At 46.5% G+C, this 22,459-nt stretch overlaps 3 protein-coding genes across 3 annotated transcripts in view; all 3 read right to left on the reverse strand.

Annotated features, from left to right (window-relative positions):
• The window catches only part of LOC141106826 (uncharacterized), a 559,651-nt gene that overhangs the window by 462,537 nt on the left and 74,655 nt on the right, over positions 1 to 22,459 (reverse strand). The gene's annotated exons all lie outside the window — the stretch shown is intronic.
• Positions 1 to 22,459, reverse strand: part of LOC141105470 (uncharacterized) — a 205,504-nt gene that overhangs the window by 170,050 nt on the left and 12,995 nt on the right. The gene's annotated exons all lie outside the window — the stretch shown is intronic.
• The window catches only part of LOC141105472 (uncharacterized), a 28,625-nt gene that overhangs the window by 2,115 nt on the left and 4,051 nt on the right, over positions 1 to 22,459 (reverse strand). The window contains exon 2 of the mRNA XM_073595323.1: positions 9,754 to 10,833. Within this exon, the coding sequence (XP_073451424.1) occupies positions 9,754 to 10,833 (1,080 nt within the window). The remainder of the gene's footprint in view (positions 1 to 9,753; positions 10,834 to 22,459) is intronic.

Below are 22,459 nucleotides of genomic sequence, written 5' to 3' on the forward strand. Positions count from 1 at the left end.
TCTCACATACCTCTCTTCTTCTTCTGATTTAAACTCAACTTTTATATCTATCAGATCTTCAACCTAAATCAAGAGAATGAGAGAGAATATCATCTGTAAAATATAAGCTTTATTACTGTGACATCACATAAGAAATCCACACATCGTCTCTATGAGTCTGTTTTATAAGCTCAGTCCCACCAACCTTGTAATAGTGAGAGATGGTGTGACCTTCCTGTGTGGAATCCCGAGAATACAGAGGACGGGGACATCTCTCTGGTGGGTTCCCATTACTGGATCCATCTGTAGGAAACACACACACTGACTGAATACATTGTTTCTATGTGTTTATCAGATGATGGGGGATCTAGGTGGACCCTCCGTACTGCTCTCTCCTTTACAATAAAGTCTCCTCTTACCCGGTGATGTGAGGGGCGGCTGATTGTCCATCATGACGTCCTTGTAGAGATCCTTGTGTCCTTCTAAATACTCCCACTCCTCCATGGAGAAATAGACAGTGACATCCTGACACCTTATAGGAACCTGACACACACAATGATACAGTCACCATCCAGACACATCCCTTGTCTGTTACTGGATAATGTCCCAGAATTCCCAGAATCCTCCTCACCTCTCCTTCCAGTAGCTCCATCATCTTCTTGGTGACTTCTAGAATCTTCTGCATGTTGTGTCTCTCAGGTTTTAGGGAGTCACATGGAGGCACTGTGATGGTCATATGATCACCTGACTTCACAAGAGGAAATCTCTGTATTGAGGAACCAATAGGAATATCATGTTAGACTCCCAGAATCCTCCTCACCTCTCCGGTCAGGTCTGTGTTTTATTAATAGAGATAAGAGTGATGTCATGTGACCTCCCAGAATCCTCCTCACCTCTCCGGTCAGGTCTGTGTTTTATTAATAGAGATAAGAGTGATGTCATGTGACCTCCCAGAATCCTCCTCACCTCTCCGGTCAGGTCTGTGTTTTATTAATAGAGATAAGAGTGATGTCATGTGACCTCCCAGAATCCTCCTCACCTCTCCGGTCAGCAGGTAGATGATCTCCAGGGTGAGGTTTAGTATCTTCTCAGTCATGTGACTCCGGTCCTCCTCCATCCTCATTGATGTGGTCATGTGATCTATGCCAGTTTCTCTGTAGATGGATATTGGAGAATTATCTGGATTGTATATATATTATTAGGATGGGGATATAAGGGGTTTATAAGCAGGCTTGAGACATGTAGATCGGGTTACTTAGCGTTTCCTACAAACCTGTACTTGGCCTGTTTTGACTACAAGAAGTACTGTAGTTGTCACAAAATCATTTACATTTTTTTAATATCAGAAAAAAGCTTTTTGGGGACAGATATGTTTGTATGAAGCACCAACAGACCTAAATGTAGAGTCAGAAGCTGCAGATGTCACAGGGTGTCCCTTATGCCCATTGGGGGGGGTCTGAGAGCAGCCATGATGGCAGCGTGTTGAAGCTGGTGACAGTGAACGATAGTGAGGAGCCAAATGTACCCGGTTTCAGTCCAGTTCGTGAACAAAGCGGCCTGGGATTCTTTGATCCATACTGGACCCTTATCCAAAATAAGGGTCTACTATAGACATAAATAGGGGACTTCCACCAAAAAATAAATAAATAAACTGTGCGTAAAAAATACATACCAGACCCTTATCCTTGATGAATGTCAAGGGAAAATCCAAAAACAACATAGCATGAGGTCCTCCCCAAATTCCATACCAGGCCCTTATCTGAGCATGCAGGCTGGAAGGCCAGGAACGGGGGAGGTGAGCATGTGCCCATCCCCCCCGAACCATGCCAGACCACATACACTCAACATGGGGAGTATATCTTGCAAAGGGCCTCTTCCCCACAACCCTGGCCCAGTGGGGGTCTCTTGTTGGGGAGGCTTAATGAAATCTGGAAGCCCCCCTTTAGAAATAAGGGGGGCCCTCAGATACCTCTCCACACGTGAATGTGTAAGGGGTACATACTCATTGAGAAAGAAATAATGTAAATATGATAAATAAAATAGTATATATAAAAAGACATTACTGACACTATATCACCAGTCCTTAAGTGAGGTAAATCCCTCATCAATCGTCCAACGATGTAGATCGACATCAATAATAATGAACAATGCCCGCCGAAAAAAAAATGCTGACCGCCAACACGATCCGTTCCCAGCGACTACTCACCGTGAATGACAGAGGAGGCTCTAAACACTGTGAGGCCTTAGGCACAGCCTAGACATGAGGCCCCACTCACTCCCATAATTGGAAAAAAAATGAAACTGTATAAATTGCATATAATTAAAAGGTTTAAAGTACTGTTGTCAGCGCTCTCTATCTCGGTGCTGGTGTCAGCGCTCTCTATCTCGGTGCTGGTGTCAGCGCTCTCTATCTCGGTGCTGGTCTTGGCGCTCTCTATCTCGGTGTTGGTGTCGGCGCTCTCTATCTCGGTGTTGGTGTCGGCGTTCTCTATCTCGGTGTTGGTGTCGGCGTTCTCTATCTCGGTGTTGGTGTCGGCGTTCTCTATCTCGGTGTTGGTGTCGGCGTTCTCTATCTCGGTGTTGGTGTCGGCATTCTCTATCTCGGTGTTGGTGTCGGCGTTCTCTATCTCGGTGTTGGTGTCGGCGTTCTCTGTCTCGGTGCTGGTGTAAGCGCTCTCTATATCGGTGCTGCTGTCAGCGCTCTCTATCTCGGTGCTGGTCTTGGCGCTCTCTATCTCGGTGTTGGTGTCAGTGTTTTCTATCTCGGTGTTGGTGTCAGTGTTCTCTATCTTGGTGTTGGCCCTCTCTATCTTAGTGCTGGTGTCAGTGAGAGCGATAGCAGCGGAGAAGCCAATCAACACTCCAACACTACTGCACCTTGTCCTGCATCCTTCCCAGCTGCCAGCAAAGTCACCCAATGCGCTCTGAAACTTAGGTAACGTCCCTGCCCATGCCTGCTGGACCATGAGTCAGAGGTAATATGCACCTTACCACTGACCGCCCTGTCCAGCGAGGCATGGACATTGCCTTCCACATGCCGGTAGAGAGCCGGAATCGCCTTCCGTGAGAAAAAGTGGCGTTTGGGTACCTGCCACTGAGGAACCGCACATTCCACAAACTCACGGAAGGGGGCAGAGTCTACCAACTGAAAAGGTAGCAGTTGAAGTGCTAGCAATTTTGCCAAGCTAGCATTCAACCGCTGGGCATTTGGATGGCTGGGAGCGAACTTCTTTCTGTGGTGCAGCAGCTGGGGCAGGGAAATTTGCCTGGTACAATCTGACGTCGGTGTACCGATAGCAGATTGCCCATAATTACTTGGCTGTGACACACCTAATTCTACACCTTCATTCCTCTCAGCGCAGGTCTCAGAGAGGACTGAAGGTATAGTGGGGTTGGAGATCTCAGCTGATGAGGAGCAAGGAGAGGTCCTCTTTGTTCTTTGGTGTCGGTCTTTAAAGGTACGCTTGCCAACGAACTGCATGGCAGGTCAACATATGTCTGGTCAAGCATGTGGTGCCCAAGCGGGAGATGTTTTGGCTACGCTTGAGACATATGTTGCAAATAGCAGCGGTGCGATCTAATGCACTCGTCTCAAAAAAGGCCCCCACCAAAGAACTTTTGGAATAACGCGCAGACAGCAGCGCCCTGCACATGTGGAGCTTTGGGGTGTGATGCAGTCAGTGTGCTGCCCTTAAGGTGGCCCCTGGAGGGCATCCTGCCTCGTTGGTGATGTGCCTCCTCCTCCTCCTATCAGGCACCCACGTGGAGTCAGTGACCTCATCATCCCCTCCCTCCTCATCACTGGAGCAAACCTGGCAGTATGCTGCAGCAGGGGCAACATGACTGCCAGATTGCTGTCCTTCTTGGGCACCCCCTCTGTCTGGGGTCACGTTACTGCCTTCCTCTAGCGGAGTACCATCATCGGAGCCTTCAAAACGCTGGGCATCCTCCTGAAGCATGTACCCAACAATGTGGTCAAACAGTTTGGGGGACTCCTCAGGAGGACATGGTGGGGCTAGGGAAGGAGCGACTGATTCCATTGAGCCGAGGGAAGAGGCCAGGTTGGCAGCTGCTTTGCCAGACAAAGTACCCTGAGCCTGGGTGAGAGAGGATGAGGAGGATGAGGACGGCTTGGTCATCCACTCGACCAAGTCTTCTGCATGTTGCGGCTCAACACGGCCAGCTGCCGAAAAAAAGGCCCAGCATGTCCCACGGCCACGTGCTGATGAGGATGCACTGTCTCCACGACCAGCACTGTTGCCTCTAGACACAGAGCCTGCTTGACCTCTTTTATTGGCTTGTGACTGTCTGCCTCTCCTTGTTAGCCTTCCAGACATACTAATAGCCTGCAGTGATATGTAGCTGCACTATGCTGGGAGATTATATATATATATATACACACTGCAGCTAGCAAAATCAACTGCCTGCCTGTAGTATTATTAGTATGAGAACACCATCAATCTTCTACAGGTAGCTTTAGCTGAACACTGTGCAGAGGTCGCACTACACTAACTTGTAGCTTTAGCTAAACACTGTGCAGAGGTCGCACTACACTAACTCATAGCTTTAGCTGAACATTGTGCAGAGGACACACTACACTAACGTTTAAATAATGTAGCTGCCTGCGGTAGTGGTAGGATCAGGAAAACACAACCAACCTTCTATAGGTAGCTTTAGCTTGAACACTGTGCAGAGGTCGCACTACACTAACTTGTAGCTTTAGCTTGAACACTGTGCAGAGGTCACACTACACTAACTTGTAGCTTTAGCTGAACACTGTGCAGAGGTCGCACTACACTAACTTGTAGCTTTAGCTGAGCACTGTGCAGAGGTCGCACTACACTAACTTGTAGCTTTAGCTGAACACTGTGCAGAGGTCGCACTACACTAACTTGTAGCTTTAGCTGAACACTGTGCAGAGGTCGCACTACACTAACTTGTAGCTTTAGCTGAACACTGCAGAGGTCACACTACACTAACTTGTAGCTTTAGCTGAACACTGTGCAGAGGTCGCACTACACTAACTTGTAAATAATGTAGCTGCCTGCGGTAGTGATAGGATCAGAAAAACACCACCAATCTTCTACAGGTAGCTTTAGCTGAACACTTTGCAAAGGACGCACTACACTAACTGTAAATACTGTAGCTGCCTGACTGTGGTACTAATAGGATCAGAAGAACACCAGCAATTTTCTTCAGGTAGCTTTAGCTGAACACTGTGCAGAGGACGCACTACACTAACTGTAAATACTGTAGCTGCCTGCCTGTGGTATTAATAGGATCAGTAGGAAGAGAATAACAAGAACAGATCTAGCTAAACTGAATACAGTGTGTGTGCGTATATATATATATATACACACACACACAACACTTGGGCTGCATATATATATATACACAATCCACTGTAAGTGCAGCTAACTGACTGACTGTCCTGCCTAATCTATCTAACTTAAATCAAATGACACTGGCTCCATAAATTGACGGCGCTATATAAGTACCTTAAATATTAACAATAATAATGTCTGCTTTCTTCTACATACCTCATGGAACTTCCTTGTCTGTAGCTGACATTACTTCCTGTCTGTAGTTGACATCACTTCCTTTCTGTTCCTGACCTCACTTCCTGTCTTTCATAGAGACTTCCTGTCTGAGGAGAAGTGAGCTCACCATCTTGTGGAGCTCAGAGGAATTGCAGCCCCTAGAAAATTCTTAAAAGAGAAGTAAAGGTTTTATTTTTTTTCCCCCCATTTATACTTACCTAGGTGGATGCCGCATGGGTCCTATGCTGCACCTGTCCCCCGCCACCTCTACACTGAAAACTTAGCGATCAAACATCGCTGATCGCTCAGTTTTCAGAGCTCCGTGAGCAGAGAGCTGTAGACTGTCAGTCACAGCTCTCTGCTCTTCTCCTTCCTCGCTCATTGGAGCGCTGGGCTGTGAAGGGGGGGGGGGGGAGCAGCTCGCTGAAGGGGTTGAGACGGGTATCAGTCCAGGCACCTGGCAGATCCAGATCCATGGTCGTGATGGCGCTGTGCCTGGACGGACATCTGTGACGTCAGTCCGCTCTCTGCTGAAAACGGGTCACAGGAGTTCTAAATGAAATGGACTCCTGTGACCTATAGGAGAAGCCCAGCCAACTTCTCCTTTAATACTTTATTTCTGGACCATTTATCATCCTCTGATCACACGTGTTCACATGGTCTTGTACCACCATTCCTTGAAACCCATATATTCACATACTGACGATCATTCTTATGTTTCATTTTTTATAGTCTATTTTTTTATTTGTCAGACTTCATCATGCAATCCTCAATTTTCATTACATTTCGCTTTCTTTTTTCACTTTTTTACAGTCCTGTTTACACCTTGATTTTGCTTTGCTTTTCTTCAGAAATTATACCCCATGTCACTTTAGTTGTGCTTTAAAGCATCTTCAAAGCCTCCATAGAAGTCTATGGCAAAGCTCGCTTGAAGCCCCTCCAAAGCCTCATCAAATCCCCACCAAATGCTCATCTAAGCCCCATTGAAGCCCCACCAAAGGCTCATCGAAGCTCCACCAAAGGCTCATCGAAGCCCCACCAAAGGCTCATCGAAGCCCCACCAAAGGCTCATCGAAGCCCCACCAAAGGCTCATCGAAGCTCCACCAAAGGCTCATCGAAGCTCCACCAAAGGCTCATTGAAGCTCCTGTTTACACCTTGCTTTTGCTTTGTGCTTTGGTGGGGCTTCGATGAGGCTTTGGTGGAGCTTCGATGAGGCTTTGGTGGAGCTTCGATGAGCCTTTGGTGGGGCTTCGATGAGCCTTTGGTGGAGCTTCAATGAGCCTTTGGTGGAGCTTCGATGAGCCTTTGGTGGGGCTTCAATGGGGCTTCGATGAGCCTTTGGTGGGGCTTCGATGAGGCTTTGGTGAGACTTCGATGAGGCTTCGGTGGGGCTTCAAGCGAGCTTTGCCATAGACTTCTATGGAGGCTTTGAATACGCTTTGAAGCACAACTAAAGTGACATGGTAAATAATTTCTGAAGCGAAGCTGAAGCAAAGCAAAGCAAAAGCAAGGTGTAAACAGGACTGTAAGCTAACCATTTTATTTAGTGACAGGAGCTTTGACTGGCGTTCAGAGAGCTTTAACACAGCCTGTCCGAAGCCATGTTTTGAAGCAAGCACACCCGAAGCAAAGCAAAGTGTAAACAGGACTGTAAGCTAACTATTTTATTTAGTGACAGGGGCTTTGACTGGCGTTCAGAGAGCTTCAACAAGGCCTGTCCAAAGCCTGTTTTTGAAGCAAGTGTAAATTAGCCCTTAATGTGCGTTGAAGCCGAAGCAAGTGTACATGAGCCCTTAGGGCTAGTTTACACTTGCTTCAAAACAAGGCTTCGGACAGGCTTTGTTAAAGCTCTCTGAACGCCAGTCAAAGTTCCTGTCACTAAATAAAAATGGTTAGCTTACAGTCCTGTTTACACCTTGATTTTGCTTGGTGCTTTGGTGGGCTTCGATGAGGCTTTGGTGGGCTTCGATGAGCCTTTGGTGGGACTTCGATGAGCCTTTGGTGGGGCTTCGATGAGCCTTTGGTGGGGCTTCGATGAGCCTTTGGTGGGGCTTCAATGAGGCTTTGGCGGGGCTTCAAGCGAGCTTTTCCAGACTTCTATGGTTGCTTTGAAGACACTTTGGAGCACAACTAAAGCGACATGGGGTTTATTTTTGAAGCAAAGCAAGGTGTAAACAGGACTGTAAGCTAACCATTTTATTTAGTGAGCCTTTGGTGGAGCTTCGATGAGCCTTTGGTGGGGCTTTGATGAGGCTTTGGAGGGGCTTCGATGAGCCTTTGGTGGGGCTTCAATGAGCCTTTGGTGGGGCTTCATGGGGCTTCGAGCGAGCTTTGCCACAGACTTCTATGGAGGCTTTGAAGCACAACTAAAGCGACATGGGTTTTTTTTTTTTTTTTGCATATGTATTATAGCAGAAAGTAAAAATATATATTTTTTTCATAGTTGGTGCTTTTTTTTATAGCGTAATAAAAACCAACAAATACCACCAAAAGAAAGCTCTATTTGTGGGAAAAAAAGGACAAAAAGTTTTATTTGGGTACAACATCGCACGATCGTGCAATTGTCAGTTAAAGCGTCGCAGTGCTGTATCGCAAAAAATAGCCTGGTCATTAAGGGTGGGGGGGATAAATCCTTCTGGGGCTGAAGTGGCTAACAAATCATCGGCATCGTCTAGTGATAATTTGTGCCTAGAGCCTTTGACAGATTCGCTATCCTTGGGCTCTGCCTCTGATCCTGAATCTGCCTGGGAAGAATGAGGAGAGCTCATGAGCTTCCTCCACTGGACCTTCGCTTTCCGCACTCTGCGGAGGAGCGCCAGTAGAAACCGCAGGCCTATCAGGAGACAGACCCTGAGAAGGGGGCTGCATCTTGTCAATCATGGATCTGAATGAGCTAAACATTGACGTTAGCTCATCTTGTAATTATTTTATGATAAGCTGGATCATCCTTAAGCTATCTATACACGTGCGGCAATGAGGTTTACTCCAAGATGACCTCAATTTAGCCACGCAAACTGCACAGTTTCGCTTGGGCCTGGGCCTTGTCCTGCAATCAGAAAACAAAGACTGGAAGGTTGAGACTCAAGCTACCCAAGCTCTCTAAAAACACACCCAAGTGCATGAGAGAGGAAAGGTGCCCCTCACCAAAACCCAACTAAGCCCATGGGAGAGGAAAAAAAACTCCACTCTGAGGGACACCAGATCCCCAGGCTTACCTGTGAAGTTCTGGCACCAGAGCCTGCGTCCGCTGCCTGTGCAGGTACCGCAGAGGAATCCATCCCGCTCTTTGCGGTGATCGGCAAAGCCTCTGCTGGGTCCCCGTACTGCTACACCAGCCGCTCAGGAAAACCCCTGTTGCAGAGACTGGAACCAGCATGATGTCAACTGAATCAGCAGCTGCTGTCAACTGACCCAGAAGCGACGCGCCCGCCACTTCCCCTTAACCAGCTTAGAGCGCAGAATCTTCGCCCCCTTCACGTGCACGGGAAGCGGCGAGCAAGCAGCCTTTCCCTCAACATGGCCAGCACGGCTGCCAGCGGGTATGCTAACCACCCTGGCCAACGAGATCCAGCTCCTGGCCGGACTGGACTGGGGGACCTATGAACATTGGCAGCGGTCCTGGCCTTTCCCTAGGCACTGAGGACTTGAGATTAGCACCCGCTACCCCGACCCCCCAGGAGGAGGTATCGCTCTGGGCAGGAGAAGGTAAGCACAATTTCCCTAATGAGTATCAGGAGCACAGCCCATGAGACCCAGGGATCACATAAGTTCCAGGAAACATGTTAACCCCCCTTCCAGAGGAAACAAGAAAACTGAAGGGGAGGCCAAGAGGACCGCCTTTTAAGTGGTGGGGTTAACGTGTTTCGTCCTGGAAGAAGACTTGAGAAAACAGACCTCTTGCAAGAGTTTGCACCACAAAATGTACTCAGCCAATAAGAGGTAATGACTCAATTTTTTATTTTTCTCCTGCTATCAATGGCCAACACGGTACAACACTTCATCCATGTCTTTGGTGATCTCTGATCTCCTTATCAACTGTTTCTTACATGATGAAGATCAGCCATGGAGTATATCTGAGGTGTATATCAGGGTGTGCTTCTTCCCCACATGTCCAGCAACATTCATATACAAGACATTTCCCGCACTCACTAATACACCTCGGGGGTTGTGTGGGACCCCTGATGTCCAGGAAGACAGGACTTCAGTGAGGAACAATTCTCTCACTCAGGACAGGAAATGTGTTTCCCCCCCATGTGAGATCTCTGATGTCTGGAAAGATGGGACTTCTTTGAAAAACATTTCCCACACTCAGGACAGGAATACGGCTTCTCCCCCGTGTGAGATTTCTGATGACTGTTCAGACTGGACTTATCTGAAAAACATTTCCCACACTCAGGACAGGAATATGGCTTCTCCCCCGTGTGAGATCTCTGATGTTTGACAAGAACTGATTTTTGTACAAAACATTTCCCGCACTCAGAACAGAAATACGGCTTCTCCCCCGTGTGCAATCTCTGATGTATGGTAAGACTGCCCTTTAATGAGAAACATTTCCCACACTCAGAACAGAAAAGTAGTTTCTCCGCCGTGTGTGATCTCTGATGTTCATAAAGATTGGACTGATGAGAAAAACATTTCCTGCACTCATGACAGGAATACGGCTTCTCACCTGTGTGAGATCTTTTATGCCTATTAAGATCGGATGGAAAACGGAAAAACTTTCCGCACTCAGGACAGGGAAACCTCTTATCTGTTGGAAGGACGACACCGTCCCTCACAGTCTGAGGTTCCTCAGGATAAGAGGAATACGATGGTCCGGCACCGTCCCTCACAGTCTGAGGTTCCTCAGGATAAGAAGAATACGATGGTCCGGCACCGTCCCGCACAGTCTGAGGTTCCTCAGGATAAGAGGAATACGATGGTCCGGCACCGTCCCTCACAGTCTGAGGTTCCTCAGGATAAGAGGAATACGATGGTCCGGCACCGTCCCTCACAGTCTGAGGTTCCTCAGGATAAGAGGAATACGATGGTCCGGCACCGTCCCTCACAGTCTGAGGTTCCTCAGGATAAGAAGAATACGATGGTCCATCTACACTGTGTGGTGCCGGATGGACATTTGAGGTAGTCGGGTTTTCTCCTGGACTATACTGTGTGATGTCCTCATCTTCTACTTTACAGTCTGGAGACAAAGTGAGACAATCCTCTGAGGTTTTCCTCATCTCCCGTCCATCTACTAAAATAGAAATACAAAGATTATTACTAGACATGAGCTGATTGGTTCCCCTAAACCAGGACTCCGCCCACATCAGGCAGCTTTGTCTCTGAGGATCTTACAATTCCCCCCTCAAGGTAACTAGTAAATGGGTCCTCTGATCTCTTACCAGTTCATTTCTTTATTCATGGACCTTAGTCAGAGAGTGAGGAAACAACGAGAACTGTCTTTTATAGGAGTGACAGTGATGAGGAGATTATAGGACGAGTGTCCCCTCCCCCTCTATCACTCATTGCCATCTTCCCAACACAAGAAGTCCTGCACTTCCTTATTTAGTCCATGATTTAGTCATGAATAACAGCGGGGCTGAGCCCCACCAGAGGTCAGAGAGTGAGGATGGGGGGGGGGGGACCAACCAAGATGAAGACTGGACTGATCCTGAAGACCACCATTATTGGGTTACTGACTCCTCCCTCATTATCACATTACTATCAACATGTAAAAGTCTGTGCTCCAATCAAATCATCAGATATAAAATGTCCAGCTGGTAGGAAATGGGTGTAACAAAAGAGAATACATATTATTTGTATATATAGCAGTGGGTAGAGGGGAGAGAGCAGAAGTCAGGAGTATGTAATGTACAATATAAATGATACAGTGTCAGGACTCATTATAGGCATTCAGTTTATAGGTGGTAGATTAAATGTACTGTATACTTGAGTTCAGTTGTAGGGAGAATTGCTCTGTCAGAGATCTTGCTAAACTAGGTATGGAGCAAAACACCTAAGCTACATACCCCAGGTGCCTAGGTTGAGTAAGGCCTATGGTAAAAATCAACATTTTGCTGCCAGCTGAACCCCAGAATCTCCATAAATCCAGTCTAGATACATAAATTGTGTCTGCAGCACAGAGAAGGAAGATTATCGGAGAGAAATACAGGAATACAGGACGGGGAACACAGCTCAGGAAAGTGACCAGGGGATTACAGGCTGATATCACCCAGTCCCCGCCCTACTCTGGACCAATCAGTGAGCAGTATGGGTGGAGGAATGTATTTAGTGTTAATGACCCACCTGTGCTGATCTCTGTAGGAGTGTCCTCCTCTATAAATGTCCCCGTTATTCCATCCTCCTCCATAGACTGCTGATCATCCCTCACATACCTCTCTTCTTCTTCTGATTTAACCTCAAATTCTATATCGATTGGATCTCCACTCTAAACCAAGAAAATGAGAGAGAATATCATCTGTAACATATAAGCTTTAATATTGTGATATCACATAAGAAATCCACACATCATCTCAATAAGTCTGTGTTTTATAATCTCCGTCCCACCAACCTTGTAACAGTGAGGGATGGTGTGACCTTCCTGCGTGGAATCCCGGGAATACAGAGGACGGGGACATCTCTCTGGTGGGTTCCCATTACTGGATCCATCTGTAGGAAACACACACACTGACTGAATACATTGTTTCTATGTGTTTATCAGATGATGGGGGATCTAGGTGGACCCTCCGTACTGCTCTCTCCTTTACAATAAAGTCTCCTCTTACCCGGTGATGTGAGGGGCGGCTGATTGTCCATCATGACGTCCTTGTAGAGATCCTTGTGTCCTTCTAAATACTCCCACTCCTCCATGGAGAAATAGACAGTGACATCCTGACACCTTATAGGAACCTGACACACACAATGATACAGTCACCATCCAGACACATCCCTTGTCTGTTACCGGAAATGTCCCAGAATTCCCAGAATCCTCCTCACCTCTCCTGTCAGCAGCTCCATCATCTTCTTGGTGACTTCTAGAATCTTCTCCATGTTGTGTCTCTCAGGTTTTAGGGAGTCACATGGAGGCACTGTGATGGTCATATGATCACCTGACTTCACAAGAGGAAATCTCTGTATTGAGGAACCAATAGGAATATCATGTTAGAGTCCCAGAATCCTCCTCACCTCTCCGGTCAGGTCTGTGTTTTATTAATAGAGATAAGAGTGATGTCATGTGACCTCCCAGAATCCTCCTCACCTCTCCGGTCAGGTCTGTGTTTTATTAATAGAGATAAGAGTGATGTCATGTGACCTCCCAGAATCCTCCTCACCTCTCCGGTCAGGTCTGTGTTTTATTAATAGAGATAAGAGTGATGTCATGTGACCTCCCAGAATCCTCCTCACCTCTCAGGTCAGGTCTGTGTTTTATTAATAGAGATAAGAGTGATGTCATGTGACCTCCCAGAATCCTCCTCACCTCTCCGGTCAGGTCTGTGTTTTATTAATAGAGATAAGAGTGATGTCATGTGACCTCCCAGAATCCTCCTCACCTCTCCGGTCAGGTCTGTGTTTTATTAATAGAGATAAGAGTGATGTCATGTGACCTCCCAGAATCCCCCTCACCTCTCCGGTCAGGTCTGTGTTTTATTAATAGAGATAAGAGTGATGTCATGTGACCTCCCAGAATCCTCCTCACCTCTCCGGTCAGGTCTGTGTTTTATTAATAGAGATAAGAGTGATGTCATGTGACCTCCCAGAATCCTCCTCACCTCTCCGGTCAGGTCTGTGTTTTATTAATAGAGATAAGAGTGATGTCATGTGACCTCCCAGAATCCTCCTCACCTCTCCGGTCAGGTCTGTGTTTTATTAATAGAGATAAGAGTGATGTCATGTGACCTCCCAGAATCCTCCTCACCTCTCCGGTCAGCAGGTAGATGATCTCCAGGGTGAGGTTTAGTATCTCCTCAGTCATGTGACTCCGGTCCTCCTCCATCCTCATTGATGTGGTCATGAGATCTCTGCGAGTTTTGTAGACGGATAGTGGGGAATTATCTGGGCTGTATTGGTTGTACAATGTTAGGAGGGGGATATAAGGGGTTTTTAAGCAGGCTGCCCCCCAGGGGGAATTGGGACAGGCAGGTTGGGTTACTGTAGTAGTCGCAAAATATTTCAATTTTTTTTTTATATCAGACAAAAGCTTTTTGGGGACAGATATGTTTGTATGAAGCACCAACAGACCTAAATGTAGTGTCAGAAGCTGCAAATGTCACAGGGTGTCCCTAATGCCCATTGGGGGGTCTGAAAGTCGCCATGATGGCAGCGTTTTGAAGCTGGTGACAGTGAACGATAGTGAGGAGCCAAATGTACCCGGTTTCAGTCCAGTTCGTGAACAAAGCGGCCTGGGATTCTTTGATCCATACTGGACCCTTATCCAAAATAAGGGTCTACTATAGACATAATATGGGACTTCCACCAAAAAAAAAAAAGATGTGTAAAAATTATATACCGGACCCTTTTCTTTGATAAATATCAAGGGGAAATCCAAAAAAACAGCGGGTGTACAGACCCGGGAACTCAGCACAGGGATGGTGGGAACCCCTCATAATGGGCACAGCAGATGTACACTCAGACCCGGGAACTCAGCACAGGGATGGCGGGAGCCCCTCATAATGGGCACGGCGGGTGTACAGACCCGGGAACTCAGCATAGGGATGGTGGGAACCCCTCATAATGGGCACAGCGGGTGTACAGACCCGGGAACTCAGCACAGGGATGGCGGGAGCCCCTCATAATGGGCACGGCGGGTGTACAGACCCGGGAACTCAGCATAGGGATGGTGGGAACCCCTCATAATGGGCACAGCGGGTGTACAGACCCGGGAACTCAGCACAGGGATGGTGAGAACCCCTCATAATGGGCACTGCGGGTGTACAGACCCGGGAACTCAGCACAGGGATGGTGAGAACCCCTCATAATGGGCACAGCAGGTGTACAGACCCAGGAACTCAGCACAGGGATGGTGGGAACCCCTCATAATGGGCACAGCGGGTGTACAGACCCAGGAACTCAGCACAGGGATGGTGAGAACCCCTCATAATGGGCACAGCGGGTGTACAGACCCAGGAACTCAGCACAGGGATGGTGGGAACCCCTCATAATGGGCACAGCGGGTGTACAGACCCAGGAACTCAGCACAGGGATGGTGGGAACCCCTCATAATGGGCACAGCGGGTGTACAGACCTGGGAACTCAGCACAGGGATGGTGGGAACCCCTCATAATGGGCACAGCGGGTGTACAGACCCGGGAACTCAGCACAGGGATGGTGGGAACCTCTTATAATGATAAATTCATCATAACGAACATTCGTAATTGTTACGAAAAGTTGCCGTATTTCGTACGAATCCAAATTGACTTTCGGACACAAATTACAAATTAATTCTAATACTAAACATAACGAATTTATTGTCGGCGCACATGTCTATCCGGCAACACGATCCATTTCCAGCGACTACTCACTGTGAATGACAGCTAACAGTGACTATGGAGGAAGAGGACGGACATGACGGGGGGTTACTGGGTGTAAATAGAAAATAAGATCTTATTACCTCCTCTACTGAAACTTCCAGCAATGTCTTCTCTCTACTTCTTCCCGACTCACCTCTCACCCGGAACTTTCTATTTATACCTGACATCACTTCCTGTCTTCCATAGAGACTTCCTGTCTGGGCAGAAGTGAGAAGATCACCACCTTGTGGAGCTCAGAGGAACTGCAGCCCCGAGAAACATCTTGTAGTGTGAACACGGTCTTGGTCTACCTGTTTAGCATTTTAAATGTTTTCTGTTTTCTTGTTATATTTTCCCCTTAAATATCCTTTGTGGGGAATTACATTCATAACTAATCCATCCTAATCCATACGATGGCAATGGACTTATATAAAGAAGCAGAAATGTTCAAAGACTTACATTTTTCTCAAACATAACCATTAATAATCATTTTGTTTTCTATGTGTTGGGCCATAGCTGGACCTGGTGTGGACTTGCTAAATGGAGATACTTGACTATAAGGCTTACACACTAGTGAAAAAGAAATGTATACAATATATTACCAAAAGTATTGGGACGCCTGCCTTTACACGCACATGAACTTTAATGGCATCCCAGTCTTAGTCCGTAGGGTTCAATATGGAGTTGGCCCGCCCTTTGCAACTATAACAGCTTCAACTCTTCTGTCCACAAGGTTTAGGAGGGTGTCTATGGGAATGTTTGACCATTCTTCCAGAAGCGCATTTGTGAGGTCAGCAGGCACTGATGTTAGAACTTGGACGAGAAAGCTTGGCTCTTGGTCTCCACTCAAATTCATCCCAAAGGTGTTCTATCGGGTTGAGGTCAGGACTGTGCAGGCCAGTCAAGTTCCTCCACCCGAAACTCGCTCATCCATGTCTTTATGGACCTTGCTTTGTGCACTGGTCCAAATCATTTGGTATAAGACAAAAACAATTCCATAGCTCAACTCACCAACCAGTCTGCTGACCAACCAAATTACCCGTCAAACCGTCTGTTAAAAGCAGGGGTTTAGTTAGCACACATTTGCAAACGCATGTGAAAGCTGCAAGGCCTCGTCACAGCACCCTGTGTTGCTTGCAGTCCTAACACAACAAATTTATAAGTGTCTCCACAGTGGAAGCACATGCATGGAATGGATAGATGTGGGGCAGGTGAGCCTGGTGGCAGCCCAAGCCCCCTTAAAGGAACAGGAGCACACTGGACACCCAGCAAGAGCACAATGGCAGCGAAGGTGCCATTTGGTGGAGGAGGGATTGGGCTTGGCCCCTTGGTTCCAGTGAAGGGAACTCTTAAGGCGTCCAGCCCCCACATTGTCCCCTACCCCTCAAATAACTTTCAGGAAAGCACGCACAATCAAGAACATCCTAGGTCCAAGTAAGCTACAAATCCCCAACAAAAGGCTTCTGACATTAGGTCATATTGTGATAGCAGGACAGGCATCTTCCAATGTCGCAAAAGGGGGTGCCTTACCTGTCAATTCATAACACATGGTCGCTCTGTCATCACTACCAACAAGGGTAACACTTTTCAGGTCAAACAGTTAATCACCTGTTCGACTGATTTTGTTATCTATGTTCTACGGTGCCCATGCAACCTCCTATACGTAGAATGCACTATACGCACTTTGTGAACTAAGGTTGGTGAGCATCATAGGTCCATTACAAAAGGATGTGATGAGCACAGCGTTCCACGCCATTTCCATCAGATGCATATGTAGCAAAGTCCCGGGGCCCCTGAGGCCTAATGGTGACCTCCAGAGTTAGGGACAGCTGACAGAGTGGGTTACAAGGCATGGTGGGTGTAATGCAAGATGAACAGGTGGGCGCCAGACACTTTTTGAATGCAAAGAGATTTATTGTCTCTTAAACAGAACTGTGGGAGAGAGTGTTAGGGCCAGGACACCTTTAGGTAGATGCAATGTTAATTGGCAGACTCCGAGACTTCTATAGGTAGTCTGGGAGGACAACAAGGAGAGGCAGACATTCCCATGACTCTGTGAGGGGTCCAGCAGCGTAGGTGTCCACAGGCAAAGGTGGACGTGGTCAGTCCTCAGGCAGGGCATCATTTCCTCTGTTTAGTGATGTTGCCTGTGTTCACCAGCCACAGCATGCAGAGGAGGTGGTGGACTGGCTTACTAAACCGTCCTCATCCTCCGTCACCCAAGCAGAAACTAGTGTGCAGTTCATTGCAGCTGCCAGAGTGGCTTATTCTGCCTCCTTGTCCACAGCTATTCCTGCCATAGCGCCATCATCAGGCATGGAGGCTTCAGCTGAGTTATTTGAACACAGTGTCAGCCACTTGAACCTTGACGATGCCCAGCCATTACTTGATTCAGATGTTGGTTCTGAGGTTGAGGAAGGTAAGAACATGAGCCTACAGAGAGGGGAGAACACTGGTACACAAATTGGCAGTCATGTACCTCCAGCCACAGCTTATTGCCAAGTTGTCTCCAGTGGTAATGAGGATGGAGGAGATGATGATGATGATAAAGTCACAGACTCAACTTGGGTGCCTGATAGAGCAGAGGAGGAAAGTGAGGGTGAGGCACAACCCCAATGAGGCAGCCATCATGGAAGAGTAGAGAGCAGCCACCCTATTCCATCACATTGTGGAGATGTTATCTCCCGGCCCACTTCCCACAGCTCAGCTGTCTGGGCCTTTTTTAGTACATGTGCAGCCGATCACACTGTTGCAATTTGCAAACTTTGCCTCAAGCAGATCAAGCATCGCAAAAACATTTGAGTACTACATGCTTGACAAGGCATTTAACCTCCCACCACCATTGGCAAGAGCACCTGAAAGCCACTCAAAAGGGACACAATTCTGCTCCTCCTCACTCCTTACCTTTCAGGTATCATGACCTCTGAGCAGCCTCCACTGACAGGGATGATAGTATAGCGCACAGTGTAACAGGTCCTTGCAACACATCTTCCAGCAGCACACCATCAGCTGTAGACTATAGCCGGCAAATTTCTCTGCTCCATCTGCTGCAGTGAAAAAAAAAAAAAAGTCACTGCCACCCACATGCCCAGTGCCTAAATGCAAGCTTGTCAAAGCTGCTGGCTTTACAACTCCTGCCACCTTCTGTGAATTTGCAGAATGTGCTGTACCACAATGGCAGGTTCCCAGTCACTATTTCTTTTCACATAATCCCATTCCAGCTCTGTACCTTCACGTGGAAGGCAATGTTGTGGCATTGTTGGGCAAGACAGTTAGCTGCATGGTCTATGTTACTGCTGACATGTGGTCCAGCAAGAATGGTCAGGGACGAAATATTTTGTTCACAGCACACTGAGAAACTCTGCTTGCAACTCAGAAGAATGCAGGACAGGGCTCAGTGCTGCAGCTTGTTTTGCTGCCACATCTCCATACAGCTGGTGGTAGTGATGTGAGATTTGTCAGCTCCACCCCCTCCTCTGCTGAATTGTCCTATGAACTACAAGTACCCCTTAAGCATTCAATGGACTATTCAATGAGTCAGGCTAAAAGGTTCAGCTGGTGTGTCTAAGGGACAGGAGGCACACCGGAGCAGAGATTCCATCAGCTCTGCAGGGGCAGGCCCAGAGGTGGTTCATGCCAACGCCAGCTTGAGCCAGGAATGGTGGTGTGTGATAATGCCACTAACCTCCTGTCCGCCCTCAGACAGGGAAAGCTGACACGTGTACATTACCTGGCACATGTCCTCAATTTGGTGGTGCAGCATTTCTTAAACGGTTACCCAGGGTTGGAAGATCTGCTAAAGCCGGCTAAAAGAGTCTGTAGCCATTTCAGACGGTCATACACAGCCAGTGCCCGGTTGGCTGAAATTCAGCGGGAATTCCACCTGCCTGTAAACCGCCTGTTTTGTGACATGCCCACCGGGTGGAACTAAACTATGGCAATGCTGCAGAGGCTTCACATGCAGCAGAGGGCTGACTTTTTTGGTGTAGCTTTCATGGGCACAATTAACACCCAAGGACCAATTTTTCCACACCTGTTTGACAATTGCATATCATTTACATTTTTTTTACAGCAAGGCCAATTCTGTATAAATACATAAGGAGGGATATGATCTCCATGTATAAATACATAAGGAGGGATATGATCTCCATGTATAAATACATAAGGGGGATATGATCTTCATGTATAAATACATAAGGAGGGATATGATCTCCATGTATAAATACATAAGGAGGGATATGATCTCCATGTATAAATACATAAGGGGGATATGATCTTCATGTATAAATACATAAGGGGGGATATGATCACCATTAGAAATGGGCTGAACACTCCCCCAGTTTGGTTCGCGCCATAACTCTCGAACAGCGTGAAAGTTCAGAGTTGAATAACGAACCACATTGAAGTCTATGGGACCCAAACTAAAACAATTAAACGTGCCCAATTTTACTTCGATGCAAGTAATTGGGCATACAATGGTTATGGAGGTCCAGGTACGTCCCGGGGGACATGTATCAATGAAAAAAAAGTTTTTTAAAGGAGCAGTGATTTTATTGATGCTTAAAGTGAAACAATAGAAATGAAAAATGTATTTAAATAAAGTGCCTGGGGGGTCTCCCTTAGTCTATCTGTAAAGTGGCAGATCTGTACCATGTATAGAACCTACTGCAGCAAAAATGACATTTATAAAGGCAAGCGTTCTTTATTTTATAAACAAAAGCTGGGGAGTCAGTCTGCATGATGAGGTCACAATGTAGTGCACTCGGAACAAGAGTAGAGATTTTTTGGGATAAATTCTGGTGTCTATTTGGCAGACTTTGGAAAGAAGTAACAGGGGTGGAAAAAATTTGGCTTTGGGTGTTGGTGGTGCCTTCACACCCTATAGAGGTACTCTTGATGGAAGCAAGAATTGGCCTTGCTGTAAAAAATGTAAATGATATGCAAATGTCAAACAGGTGTGGAAAAATTGGTCCTAGGGTGTTAATTGTGCCCATGAAACCTATACCAAAAAATGTCTTCCAGATAAAATCAAAGCTGGGCAGTCCAGATCCAGAAAACACTTAATTGGTGAAATCGGCATCAGCGGCTTGATAGCTGTGTTGTCACAAGAATTGTGTCTGCATAAAAAGGGCCTTGAGAGGAAAGTAAGTCCTCCTCTTCCTCCCGTTGCTCTGCCTCGAGTGCCCTGTCCATAATGCCACACAGAGTCTGCTCCAGCAGGAACACAACAGGGATTGTGTCACTGATGCATGCATTGTCACGGCTCACCGTCCTTGTGGCCTCCTCAAATAGTGACAGTACAGTGCATGCATCCTTTATCAGCAGCCATTGGCGTGGGGGAAAAAAAAGCCAAGCCGGGCCTCAGCCTGTGGTTGTGCCATGCTCACACAGGTACTTGTTGACGGTCCTCCGCTGCAGCATTGCCAAAGTTTAGTTCCACCCGGTGGGCATGTCACAAAACAGGCGTGTTTACGAGCAGGTGGAATTCCCAATACAGCATCATGATACAATATAACTGGCGTGGAGGTGATCAGGGACACTGGTGACAACACATAAAAAAATAAAACAAAATAATAATAATTTAATAATTATTTTTCAATTTTTTTAAATATTGTTTTTGGAAAACAAAGGGATTTAAAAAAAAAGAAATTTCTTCACAATTTTTTTTTTACATGCTGTGACCAGTGCAATATAGCATCATAATGCAATATAACTGGTGTGGTGGTGATCGGGGACACTGACTGGTGTTATATGAAAAATAAAAAAAACATTTGTTCACTTTTTCATTACACTTTTTTTTCTTTTTTATGATTTTATTTTATTTTGACCATACTGTGACCAGAGCAATGTAGGACTTTTTTTTTCCATTACACCCTATGATTGCTTATACCATTTGAATGTTACTGTTATAAACAACCATTTTTCTGAATGAAACTTATTCAGTCTGAGTTTACTATTGTTATTACCCTGTTTCCCCGAAAATAAGACCTAGCGTGATTGTCGGTGATGGCTGCAATATAAGCCCTACCCCCCAAATAAGCTCTACCCTATTTCTCCCGAAAAGAAGCCCTACCCTGAAAATAAGACCTACAAGGACTTTAACTAGGGCTTATTTGGGGGGTAGGGCTTATATTGCAGCCATCACCGACAATCACGCTAGGTCTTATTTTCGGGGAAACAGGGTAGCTGTAATTGACCACACCTAATCACATGGTACAGATGAGCTGTGATTGGCCCTGTCTGTACCATGTGATTACTGTGACCAATCACAGAGATCAACACAATAGTATACAATGAATGGCACGAATAGAAACCATCCATTGTGTACAATTTTTATGTAATCTGCTGGGATTGGTCAAATCGATCACATGGTACCGGCAGCAAATCGGTACACTGATTTGTTATTCTGCTCCATTTTCGTGACTGGCCCTGTCTGTACCATGTGATCACTGTGACCATTCACAGAGATCAACACAATAATACACAATGAATGACATGAATAGAAACCATCTGTTGTGTACAATTGTCATGTAATCTGCTGGGATTGGTCACAGCAATCACATGGTACCGGCAGCGAATCGGTACACTGATTTGTTATTCTGCTCCATTTCTGTGACTGGCCCTGTCTGTACCATGTGATCACTGTGACCAACCACAAAGATCAACACAACAGTACACAATGAATGGCATGAACAGAAAGTGTGTACAATTGTCATGAAATCTGCTGGGATTGGTCACAGCGATCACATGGTACCGGCAGCGAGTTGGTACCCTGATCGTTCATTCTGCTCCATTTCTTTGACTGGCCCTGTCTGTACCATGTGATCACTGTGACCAATCACAAAGATCAACACAACAGTACACAATGAATGGCATGAACAGAAAGTGTGTACAATTGTCATGAAATCTGCTGGGCTTGGTCACAGCGATCACATGGTACCGGCAGCGAGTTGGTACCCTGATCTGTCACCAGACACAGCGGGTGACAGATCGCTCCACAGCGTGGCCCGTGGGAGGTGCGTTCTGCAGGGGGGGGACGTCATATGATGTCCACCCAGAATGGCGAATGTCCTGCCAGGCCGTCATTTTACTCTAGGCCAGACGGGACGGTGTTAAAGTGTCACCGAAGAGCCGTTTTCAGGTACTCAAGTTTGAAATCATTGCACCGACACACACACATACCATTTTTTTTTCTTATTTCATTTTTTTTTTTAGAACTTTAAGTTTTAACAAGATTGCAGTCATAAAATCAGTAAACAGTAAAAGGAAGAAATCCAATTGGTCAGTAAAATCACTTTATATTTTAAACAAAATGTTTGGTTTACAATTGCTGGGCTAATTAACATAGTTTCTTCAAAGTCTAACTGTACGAATATGATCTCAGGTATTTGTAGTAGACGACCTGACGAAGGAAACACAGGGATCTACTTACTAAAAAATAAGATGCACAAAT

Source organism: Aquarana catesbeiana, linkage group LG08 (assembly GCF_042186555.1).
Source record: "Aquarana catesbeiana isolate 2022-GZ linkage group LG08, ASM4218655v1, whole genome shotgun sequence".
NCBI lineage: Eukaryota > Metazoa > Chordata > Amphibia > Anura > Ranidae > Aquarana > Aquarana catesbeiana.